General features: G+C 39.3%; 1 protein-coding gene across 1 annotated transcript; it reads right to left on the bottom strand.

Annotated features, from left to right (window-relative positions):
* Positions 1-227: 227 nt before the first annotated feature.
* arl6ip5b (ARF like GTPase 6 interacting protein 5b) lies at positions 228-12,424 on the bottom strand. The gene is made up of 3 exons (XM_039671528.2): positions 12,189-12,424; positions 5,353-5,570; positions 228-1,650 (listed from the first exon to the last, which is right to left on the bottom strand). Exons 1-3 carry the CDS (start codon positions 12,365-12,367, stop codon positions 1,475-1,477), a joined length of 573 nt encoding a protein of 190 aa, XP_039527462.1. The 5' UTR covers positions 12,368-12,424; the 3' UTR covers positions 228-1,474.
* Positions 12,425-13,151: the final 727 nt, after the last annotated feature.

Here is a 13,151-nt window from a genome sequence, read left to right as displayed (position 1 = left end):
GGTGGAGCAAGTTATATTTTGATGAAAGATTACTAAATCAAACATTCTTTGGAATAATGTACAGTGTTTTTCCCACTTTAACCACTAACAAATATATGTACACCACACACACCTGAACACAAACGTCTCACACACACACACACACACACACACACACACACGTCTCACACACACACACACACACACACACACCACAGTTTGATTGAAGCATATAAATGGTAAGAATATTTCTCTGTGAAAAATAAGCCTTTATTCAAAATTAGCACTAGGCTAAACATTTTAAATTGCTCTGCAGCTTGAGAAGATTGCATGCTTATGTAGGAAAAAACAAGTTTAGCAATTCACACTCCAGATATTATCTAAGCAACCAACACTTGACCATGCATTATCTGCAAACATCAAATGAGCTTTGAAATCAAATATATGATCTAACTTAGAGGCCCACTATAGGGTTTCACTGCACAATAGGAAGTGAAGGAACGTTACCTGCAAAAATATAACCTGCATAGACACCATAAAAGGGTAACATTGCCTTTGATACCCTCTGCCAAAATTGCGCAGAAGGGAAGAACTTTTTTAAGCACTTGAAATATCTGGATGTTAATGAGTAAAAATACCAATCCCAAACAAACTGTATCTGAATTCACCCATGCATTACTTTGAAAGAAAAGACTACTAACTGAAATCTGATTTGTGCAAAAGCGGTGGTTTACATTATTACTGACTCATATCATGCCCAAACCTTTCAACATTCATTAAATCCCCTCAAACCAGTGAGCTAACAGTAACTCTGCGTTTTTATGATATCAGAACCATAAAGGTTTGTTCACTGCTGAGGTTGCTAGCCAAAAAAATAAACAAAACATGCAAAACTGTATTTTTCAGCAATACACTCCTCCTTCAGATATCATAGCTCATCATGTGAAAACATTTAATTTTAATTATTAATGTGCAATAGATGATTGACGATCGCTTTCACCATAGGAGAAACATAGGGTCTAACCAAACCTATGATGAAACCTTTCTATGATGATAAATATTTCAAAGTGCCTTCAGTGACTGTCTATAGAAATCTATTGAAGCTTTACAAATCATACACCTTTAAGCAGATTCCTTTGGTATAAAAACAAAAACACACTAGATGTCAATGGACGCTGCATATACAAAGGAAACGAGTTTAGGATATCTAGCTAAGACAATAGTTTGATAGACAGTCCTAGCAAGAACTATAAACATCATTTTAAATAGTTCCAATCATTCTTTTTGGTGATGTGACGTGACAAACAACTTGGAATTTTTGGAAATATTTGTCATAAGTTTGGGAATTTGAGAATTTTGTCATACTTTGGTATTTAAAAGATATTTCCATTTCTGTCATTTGGTTGTCAAATCAAGACCACAAACAAACAAACAAACAAACAAAGACCTTAAGAAGAAACTAGCTGAATATCGTTGACACTGATGTGTTTCATGCTCAATCTTTCAGCTTGCTCTCCAAGAAATCTTGAATTTTGTTGATTTTTTCTTCTTGCTGGTCCAGGTGATCCAGTATGAATCCCATGGGCGTCTTCTTTAGGCCAACACCCTCAATCTTGTTCTCCAACTTGTTCTTTATGCTGCGAAGCCTCAGAGAAGCGTGGATAAGGATCACTGCAGGGGCGAAACAAGACTTGAGCAACAATACCTCTCTTGATGAACAGAAACTAGACACATGGTAATACCGCTATGCTACCACTATACGCAACACGCAACTACCACTTAGATGCAAAAAGTTCATAAAGAGATCGTAAAACTAATACATATGTATTGAGTGGTTTAGTCCAAATGTTCTGAAAAGACTCATTTGTTTTATAAGATAAACAGATTTAATTTGGGCGTTTATTCACATATTCACATTAGCTGCGTCCGAAATCGAATACTTCCCTACTATATAGTATGCGAAAAACAGTCACGCGAGCAGAGTAGTATGTCCGAAATCATAGAATTGGAAAAACAGTTCTGAAACAGATTCTGAAATGCGCACACTATGGACACTTTACGATCCCATGATGCCATGGGAGAGGAGTTGTTGTCGTTATAGTTGAAAATGGCGAAAACCGAATGTTATGAGATAAACACAGACAAACATGTGTATCTCTATTGATTCATTCAAGTTTATTTATCGATGGTAATATCACAAGCAAATAAAAGGGCTTTTTACTTGCCAAAAACAACATCTGTCATTTATCATAGGGGTTGTGTGTGTGTTTTATGAGGTAAAATTTATTAGGTAAATAAATGTTATTTGAGAAATTCCACAATTGGCGTGATCTACGAGCAGCTGACCGACGCCTCCTCTTGATTGTCGGCTCGGACGACGTAAAAACGTAGATGAAAACAGAAAGCAGAACTAAAAACAGCGTGAAGTTGGTGCAGTCACAGGAATGGGCTCTTTAAATTTACGCACTGTTGTGACAGCGGATGTCATGCGACAAAAACATGGCGCATGTAGTACGTCCGCCGTCCGGACTCATTCATACTACCCGTATTCATACTATATAGAACGTACTTTTTTAACGGTCACGAAGTACGTTCTTATTTAAATATAGTACCTTCCCAGATAGCAAACTGACATTGAATCAACGTGGAAACAACGTCTCTCATGACATTGAAACAACGTTGATTTTGCTCATCGAATTAACGTTGAACCAACGTCAGACGCGGCATTCTTCAAAGCTAAATGAAAATCGAAAATTGGTTTGCTTTCATAACGTTGAAACAAAGCGTTGATTTCAAGTTGATTTTCCGTTAGTTTTGAAAGAATGACGCGTCTGACGTTGGTTCAACGTTAATTCGATGAGCAAAACAATGTCAGATCAACGTTGTTTCGATGTCATATTTCCACGTTGATTCAATGTCAGTTTGCTATCTGGGTTCTCACATAGTACGCAATTTCGGATGAAGCCATAGATCAGCAAAGAAGCTCAACTGAACATGTACGTTTGAGCTTCCTTTTATGTTTGCTGATCAATGTTTATATGTGAATAAAAGCCTGAATTAAATCTGTAAGCGCGATCATTTGAAAACTCTCAGATTTCATCAGAAAGATCTTCATGTGTTCCAATGATGAATGAAAGTGTTACAGGTTTGGAACAACATGAGGGTGAGTAATTACTGATAGCATTTTTAAATTCTATCCCTTTAATTTCATTTTCAGACATTTGGTTAATTTTTTGTCTTTAGTTTGTCGTTAAAAGGCTCCTGTAGTGCCGTTAGGCAGGGGTATTGCACAGAATTTGTGTTGCCATAGCTACATGCAAAACACTACTAAACCTCTTCCTGTTTTCCACAGTAACACACAACACTCATGCAGCACAAGTCTATCCTGAGTAAATCATAGTCATGTTTGGTCTCTACTATGAATGCCCCTCACTGATATAAAGTGGTAGCTCAGGTCATCCAACATTAAAGGGATAGTTCACACACATTTACTCACCCTCCTAGATCCCCCCAAATTTTGTTAATGAAACATAATTTAGTGTTCATTCCAGCGGACAATATCGTTCTGTGTATTCGAAGCGTGCTGCAGTTTTGGAGCTGCTCAAGCTCTTTGAAGCAGAACGGATTCTGACTGGCTGTCAATGTTTTTATCGTTCATCAGCTGGAAAAAACTCGTTCTGTAAAGTGATTTCAACGATATTGTTTCTCAGTGCTGTTACTGTTATAGTTGTGGTGTGAACACTGCTACTCTTTTATATTTAGATTGATTTTTAGAACTATATCTTTATCGTTATCATTACAGTTATCGTCCTTGGTGTGAACGGCCCCCAGAATGACATGAGTGAGTGGATGATGACAATAATTTTTAGTTTTGGGTTTCAAAAACTGCAATCCTTGAAGAAGCCTTTTTCTGTTTTAATAGCAAATTTGATAGTAAATCTGGTTACTTTTGTCAAGCATGATGAGATGGCAACAATTATTACTGGTGTAGAAAAGAGATGTATTATTCTACATAAATACCACTCACTTGATCTGACTTGATCTCCAACACTTTTGTAAAAGAAAAGAAATCCTTCACACTTGAAAATACAGGTGCTGATTGGTGTTTTATTGGTGTTGATTGGTGAAGGTTGAGGAGATTCCCCCCTCTATGTAAAGCGCTTTGAGTGCTGAGAAAAGCGCTATATAAATGTAATGAATTATTATTATTATCATTGTTGATGGTTCCATGAAGAACCTTTCACATCCATCGAACCTTTCCATTACACAAAAGGCTCTTTATAAGGATAAAGTGTAACATTTTACTTGAAAGGGTGTGCATAAGACTGACATGACATCTTCATAATCATGACAGGACACAGGGTTTTATGCGTGTTTATGACAACGGTCAGTAGTTCACTTTTCAAAAAACTTTTGCTGATAATTTACTCACCCCCATGTCATCCAAGATGTACAAGTCTTTCTTTCTTCAGTCGAAAAGAAATGAAGGTTTTTGATGAAAACATTCCAGCATTTTCTCCATATAATACACTTCAGTGGGAACCAAATGGTTCAAGGTCCAAAAGACACTTTCAGTACAAACTGCAAACTGTTCAAAGGGCTTTAAACGATTTCAGACAATGAATAAGGGTCTTATCAAGTGAAACGATCGCTCATTAAAAAAAAAAAAAACAAAGTTTAAGTTTTATAAGCTCAAATGGTCACCTTGCTCTGTTCTGTGACGCACGTTTGTAACTCTCCTGTTCCAACACGTTCATCAAAATGAACGAATCTTTTTCTGAGTCAATTCATTCGTTTCATTCATTGAATGAACCAATTGACTAGGAAAAAGATTCGTTCATTTTGATGAACGAGTTCGAACAGGAGAAATTAGTACAAATTAGTTAGTTCAATTAGTACCACTGTAGTTGAGGTCAAGAAAAATATTCATGACTGAGTTATAATGCCTCATGACAGCCAATGTCAAAGCCAACCACATGACAGTTTAACGTAATGTTAACCTATAAAGCTAAGGATTGATAATTAATGTCATGTTTATGACATATTTATGAAATATGATAATGTCATTTTGTCAATATCATGAGTCGTGTCATGTCATGATAATGAAGGTGTCATGTCAGTCTTATGCACACCCCTAAAAGTAAAGTGTTACCTTACTGGATAAAGTTTTTACACTAAGAAAGAAAACGGTTGTGTTAAGATCTGAAAAGTTCTCTGTGGAACTTCAGTGGTTCTCTTTCGGAACCTTTATTTTTAGAGTGGGTGACAAATACGTAAAGATTATTCCTGAACCTGACATCAACAACAGATTAACAGAAATGGCATGATAGTGCACTTGTAATAAGGCAGTGCAGATCTAATGCTAGTACTCACAGAGCATTGGGAATGTGATGCCGAAGAGGAACACCATCACTCCTCCACACAAGGACAGCAGGAAGTAGCTGATTCCCATCACACCCACCACGAACAGGGTGGGGTTCTTCTTCTTGAAGTTCTTGATCACGGCTTTATTCTCTCCAGCCCACACAGAGCCGGTGAACACCAGAGCCACAACGGCCCCACCAAGAAACATGCCCAATGGGTTCAGGAAACTGGAAAATACACATTTAATGCACACCAATGATATTAATTCATCAGTGTTATTGCTATAATTACATTGTGTTAAAGGTGCTATGTGTAATTATGAAATCTATGAAATCTCATTGGGCCGATGTACCTCGTGTATATTAATCCACAAGTATTGACAACGAGAGACTGACTGTGGAATTCACATTTGGTGAGGACCGACAACAGTGTCAGATGTCAAAACTGCAGCACAAATCTGTTGGTGTGGAAGCTATAGTTATCGTTCCTGCTGTGAAAGGGCCTTTAAGCCTCTGTTTTAACACAAAGTGAGAAACGTGGCTGTAAGATAATATACAGTAACAGCCTCAGACCCCAAACAGATGTAGGGTAGGTGACAAATAATGCACATTTACATGTTTGTTGGTTACATGTGCGTGCCAAATTTTGACTGCAAATTATGTGGCAATTAGTGTGTGCCCACAGAGCGTTAATGCGGCTCCGAGGATGAAGGCATTTACACCGCAACTCGGCAACACAGAGCAGTCTTGCCTTCATGATGTGACTGATCACCATTTAGGTTTTCAGATATTTAAACGACCATTTATATGTCTATTCAACTCCAGAAATGTGTTTTAATCACCTAGTTGTGACTATCCCAGACAGCAAACTGACATTGAATCAACGTGGAAACGACGTCTCTCATGACATTGAAACAACGTTGATTTGCTCATCGAATTAACGTTGAACCAACGTCAGACGCGGCATTCTTCAAAGCTAAATGAAATCGAAAATTGGTTTGCTTTCATAACGTTGAAACAACGCGTTGATTTCTAGTTGATTTTCCGTTAGTTTTGAAAGAATGACGCATCTGACGTTGGTTCAACGTTAATTCGATGAGCAAAACAATGTCAGATCAACGTTGTTTCGATGTCATATTTCCACGTTGATTCAATGTCAGTTTGCTATCTGGGATTTCACCACCCGGTATCAGTGTGCTTGTCTATAGTTACAGCAAAGCTGGTGTGTGAGGTCTGACGAATAAGATCAGAATGAACTGATTTATTAATTTGTATTAAATATTTTAGATAATTTACCTAATGTGATTCTCACATGCATGCAAACATTCTTAATTGTTAATACCCTTTTATAACGCTATCAAGGAGTTACTGTTTAATATAAATGAAATGTTAAACATTGTTACATTTCTTTAAGGCAGTTACCGCATGCATTCATTCAAATATTTTAATACTGCTCTTTGGAAATTAACCCTGGTTTACTACAAATAAAACCAAAAAACCCTGGTTATTGTAGTTAAATCATGGTTACCACACCAACTTCTACTATCCATAAAGGGAAAAAAGTAAAGAAAAATAAACCAGATTACCTACATCACAGCTTTTTAAAATCTTAGCTATTGCTTCAATGCAAATGAATAAGCGCGCTGTTATTTGTTGCGTAGTGAATGCCGTGTTCAAGTAAGCCAGATATGAGCAGATTCTGCACAATACATAGTATTCAATATATCACAATTACTCACAAGTTGAGTATGACTTACTTTGGCTTACACAAACTTCCCCATCAAAGTGAGTAAACATAAGAATTGGCTGGTGATTAAACAGTTTTGCCATCAATAGCTGATTTTTACCCACAAATGCATGTGTTAATTTCAAACCCTGATTATTAAAGGGTTAGTTCACCCAAAAATGAAAATTCTGTCAGTATTTACTCACCCTCATGTTGTTCCAACCCCGTAAGACCTTCGTTCATCTTCGGAACACAAATTAAGATATTTAAGATATTAAGATCGCTCCTGCATGCAGTCCATAGGCTTCTTGAGGGACTGGCTCTTGCTGTCCTCGAAAAGTCATTAAAGACATCGTTAAAACAGTCCAAGTGACTACAGGGGCTCAATCTTAAGTTTATCAAACGACGAGAACACTTTTGTGCGCAAAAAAACAACAAAAATAACGACTTTATTTCAACTATTCATTTCTGCGCGAGTCAGGTTACTAGTTTAATAGCGTAAGCTTCTGTTATTGTACGTAACACGCATCACACACACATGACCAGCGTCGGCCAATAGTGAGCCTACGTGTGACGTAGCTCTACGCAATCACACTACGTTAACTGACTTACAGGCTCATGGAGAAGGAAGTGAATAGTTGAAATAAAGTCGTTATTTTTGTTGTTTTTTTGCGCACAAAAGTGTTCTCGTCGTTTGATAAACTTAAGATTGAGCCCCTGTAGTCACTTGGACTATTTTAACGATGTCTTTAATGACTTTTCGGGGACAGCAAGAGCCAGTCCCTCAAGAAGCCTATTGACTGTATGCAGGAGCGATCTTAATATCTTAAATATCTTAATTTGTGTTCCGAAGATGAACGAAGGTCTTACGGGGTTGGAACAACATGAGGGTGAGTAAATACTGACAGAATTTTCATTTTTGGGTGAACTAACCCTTTAAGCGAGCGAGACAACTCTCATCACATAATTTTTTATTATACGGCCTTGTCGAAACTACTCGCCAAGGAAGGGCGTGGCGATGAATCTCTCAGTCATCCAATAGCAGCTCATTAAACTCCCGTTGCACAGACACAGTGCACAAGAAGGAAGGAATTTTAAATTATAACATCTAGAAAGTATTCTGTGAAGACCATACAGCTGCTAAGCAAGTGTCCTGAATAGGCATTCCTCTTGCCCAAGCCCAAGATGAAACCAAACTCCTAGTGGAGTACACACACCAATGCGGTCTGAACAGCGATAAGAGTGTTTAACCTTGTCTAGGTGTCAGCCAGTCATTCGCCCCAAACTGCATACAAACACCATTAACAGAGAGAGCTTGCATATCCTACTTACTTCCCACACGCTAACGCCAGTGGTGCTGTCTTAAATGAGAGCACTTCCAGCTTGATCGCATGATGCGGTTCGAAAAGAGGGCTGTTCATCGCGGGCATTTAACAGGAGCGGGGAAGGAATAAATCTAATATAATAATATAATGATTAATATTGTTTTTTAGACAGATGCTGCTGTCCCGAGAATTTTCAGTTTCTGTGGTTGCACCCCCCACCTTCACAATGGTTGCATAGGTGCACAGGAACAATCCTTTATAAAACGTATAAAACTTTAGTTTACAAAGACGTGAAACTCACCGAGTGGTCTGAGGTGTTCACTGATATGCTCAAACACAAAAATCGCTGCAAAAGATGCTTTCCAACAGGTTTTATCGCAGTTTTTGTACAGCTACATTGATTTGTATTGTGTGTTCTGTGAAGTACAGTATTACTCCGCCCCCAGAAACGGAAATGGGGTTGTTTGTGTTCTTTCTGTAGTCTTATGCAGTCACGGTATCGTAGGCTACACTATACTACACTAAGTGGTTTGCTTGCAATTGGCAAAGGTGCATTATCGCCACCAACTGGGCTGGAGTGTCTATTATTCAAGCTCTCGACGGAAGAATGTATGGTTGTGAGGCGTTCTACAATAGGTCTACAGTTTTAAAAAGAATGGTAAAACACCTGTTGGAAAACATCTTTTGCAGCGAGCATATCAGTGAACACCCCTTTGTAAACTAAAGTTTTATGCGTTTTTATGAAGGATTGTTCCAGTGCACCTATGCTACCATTGCAGAGGTGTGGGGTGCTACCACAGAATCCGAAAATTGTCCGGACAGCAGCATTTGTCTAAAAAACAATCCTAACCATTCTATTTCATCAGAAACGATCTTAAAACAGGGCTTTAATTGTAAAATACCGAACTTGTCCTTTAATGCTCCTCCAGCCTGTGAAGCGCCTCCCTGGCGATCGCTGAATGTCGTCACCACCGCTGCGTTGTCCGGTCGAATGCCCTCACAAACAGCAGAATTCCTGGTGGGCTTAATGAACAGCCTCCATTTCCAGGTGGTTTATATTGCACTGACTCTGGGCATCTGACCAAACCCGAACGGTCTGCCATCACACAGGGCTGCTCAGCGATGCATGCATTGTGACTGACCACCCACTGTCACGGGACGGGGGCTGCAGCCGCCATCAATCCCATCAGTCTCTGGAGAGACTTCAGAGCCATGGCTTGTTCTAACCCACCCACCCATTGAAACTGGTCTGAACTGGTTGCGGTGATAGCCCCGCGACCATCGACCGAAAGTCTAAAATAATTGCCAGGAATGTGATGAACGGAGAGGGCTGAAGCTTGCTCTTTAGGGCATGTTCCATGACAGACTAAGTGCGCTAGAACTCTGTGTTTGTGTTCCTCCAGCACCTGCTGGGAATGGGAGATGATGCCCCAACCGTCCTGGTAGTTCAACAGGGAAAGCGCTGCACTTATGCATGTTGTAAATGTGCAGGTTTCCAAAGCCATTTCCCAAACGGCAGAACTTTGACCTGATAAGGGACCACCTCGAATGCAAACCTCAGAAAAGCCTGTGATGAGGAGCTATGAAGGTGAAAGTACATGTCTATCTAATCCATCGCTATAAACCAAGTCCCCGGGTTGAATATGCGCGAGGATGTTTTACAGTGATCATCTTGAACGAGCGTTTCACCAAAGCTCGGTTTAATGGTCTTAGATCCAGAATGGGAGGAAAGCCATCATCCTTTTTTTGGGAATGAGTAAATAGTGGCTGTTTAGACCAGAGACTCGTTGGTCTGCCCCAAAACAGAAGAGTGTTTTGCTCAGGCACTTCTGACGAGACCGAGGCACGGAAAAGCGGGATGTCTGCGCACAAACTAAAGGGCGCAGGCGTTTCATGTGGTACGGAGAACCCAGCCTGACACCGGGGCATCATCATTTGTGACTGCTTTTGGACTTCCGTAAATTTCTTGTTTTTCCAAATAAAATCAAAAAGCATTTTATCCGCCTGGTAACTTAAGGGGATATATCCAATGATAATGACACAAATGGCGCTTTTCCCCTGCTGGTACGGCTCGGTATGGCTCAGTATGGTTCGGTGCGGCACGGTTCGGCTCGCTTCGCTTTCCCCTGCGTGGTACGACTCGACACGGCACGGCTCACTTTAGCTCAGTTGCTTTTCCACTGCAGTTAGTACCGCTTTAAAGTGGGTGGGATTATAGACTGTTCGATAACAGCGGTGGCTGTTACTGGCTATTTAAATCTAGCGGGTTTGGTTTCTTGTGTCGATGTCTATTGGTCGCAAATACAATGACGCTGGTAGTGACGATTCTGTCTGACCAATCAGTGATCTGCAGAGTTTCACGTCACATTTTAGTACCGGTACGGTACGCTTGGAACCTTAACAGACCAGGTACTATTTAAAGCGAGCCGAAGCAAGCTGTACCGTATCGTACCATGCAGTGGAAAAGCACCAAAGCGTGCCGTACCGAACCGTACCGTACCATGCAGTGGAAAAGCGCCAATAGACTGATCTGGAGATTCCTTCAGCTTTTGATAAAAGAACCCGCCCCTGAATTGACAGATCCCTTTGTAATCACATATTAAACCTCTTACTAGTTTTGTACTAATACTTAATAATTGGATTGAAGTTTGAATTATTATGCATATATTCATCTTTACATATAACAACTACCAGATATATAACAACTCCCTGATTTGCAGTTAGAACATTACAGAAGTTAGTTAACGACATTCTTCAAGAGGAAACAACTGATTTACTTACATTCATTCTAAGCCCAGAGATACATCTGAAAAATTTCACGCTTTAATGATTTAATTCCTATCTTTCAAAAATAAAGCAGTGTCATTGCAAACTGACACAACTTAAATGTTTTCCCTAATGGTGTAATTGAAAATGTACTTTTAAAAATGTTTCAAGTCAAGTCACATTTATGCTTTTTACAATATAGAGTGTTTCATAGCAGCTTTACAGTGATAACAGGAAAATAATGCAACAAAGTTTGTTTCTGCTGTACAGCAGATCTAGAAGAAAAGAGTGTCACAGTCCAGCTTAAGTAAGTTCAGAAATGGTTAATTTTTGTTGTAAAAAAGTTATTAAATTAGTTAATTTAGCCACTCTGGAGAAAACGGTGATGTCATCGTCCAGTTCAGTTCTCATATAATGTGTCAATGCAGGCAGATCAATAATATTGGTTAATATTGAGTGTTCAACTAAGCAAGCCAAAAGCCAACTTAAAAAAAAGTTTAGTTCTATCAATAAAAAAGATAAAACTATCATCTTAACCATATCCACTGCAGTCTACCATATATTTGTAGTAGCAATCTAATATTATTACTACTAATAATAATAAATTCAGACTGTTCCACGTGTATAGTATTTTGTCATCTTTTTTTTCAGCCACACTGCCACAGAAAGTGACTCACCGATTCCACAAAGCTGGAAAATAAAAGGCCTGCGCGAGGCTGACATGATCGAGGGTTGAGAGACACAGGGTGGGTCCCTGTCAAACACATTCTGCACACGCACATGACATATTTCACACGTCTTGGTAATAACAATACGGTGTTCTTCTGATTTACGATTTTAAATCCTATCTTTAACGTTCTGAAATGAAATAATGGTGCAATGGAGGATATCTTGCTCTAGTCGAACTGGCTGCGCCATGTATGCAAGCTTCTGTAATTATGTAATTTATAAACAGATTAAATGATGCATTCACTAATAGATATAGCCTACATAATGAATGATATATTGAATATATTTACTTAACGTTACCCGACAATCAGCATTACGACGATGGCCACAGCAAAGTAATTCGTCTGGAAATAAAGCAGGTTGCTGATGACTCTGTTATTCCATTTGCTTAAATCTTTCACATCGGGTTTGGAGAATCGGTCAAGGCCAGGGTAAAAATCATCCCACGGTCTCAGCGGTGCAACCTCCATCCCTGCCATGATGATGATCTCTGATGATCACTGACAGGCAGCTCGGATGCCAACGGGACCGCGCGATGACGTCACATGTGTGGGAAGAACTCAGATCCGGGGAACAGAAGTGGGCGGAGTTACCGGGCCGAGAGATGTCTGTGATTGGTCAAGTAGAGCTGGTAAGTCCCACCCATCCATAAAACTCCAAGTGGACCTCTAGAGTCTAGGTTGAAAAAGCGTAAATGCAAGTGAATGAGAGAAAATAATTATTTTCTGACCCCGTTTGATTTGTGCCATGAATGTAACATATGTTGTCTGTGATTTTTTTTAATATAATTTCTCATGTAACGAGTTTGATAGTATATTATATGATTCTTTGGCTAGCAGTTGTGGATATACATAACGAGAAAGACTACACGTCGCATATGTGACGTCGCCGCATAACACATTTTCCCTCCACAAATCACGGTTTTCACCACGCTCAACTAGTTTGTCCTCTCCCTGAAAGAAGGCGGTGAAGTGCACCAAAGACACAGGCATGTTTAGCAGGATCCGTATGCTGTGGTGGGTCGCAGAGCCATCTGAATACATGGCTCTGGTGGGTCGGTGTGATGTATATCAAACACGTCAAAAGAGTTGTAGTCCACAAAGTGCTCTCACACAAAGTCTAACCTTATGAAAATTCTACCCACTAAATTGTTGCATTATTTACACGAAACATTATCTAAAAAATTCACAGACAACATATGTTCGCATTCATTGCAAAATTCAAACGGGATTAGAAAATAATTATTTTCTCTCATTTACATGC

Source organism: Pimephales promelas, chromosome 20, assembly GCF_988280905.1.
Source record: "Pimephales promelas chromosome 20, fPimPro1.hap1.1, whole genome shotgun sequence".
NCBI classification, from domain to species: Eukaryota; Metazoa; Chordata; class Actinopteri; order Cypriniformes; family Leuciscidae; genus Pimephales; species Pimephales promelas.
The sequence above is the reverse complement of the archived record's forward strand: the minus strand, read 5'-3'. Positions and strand labels throughout refer to the sequence as shown.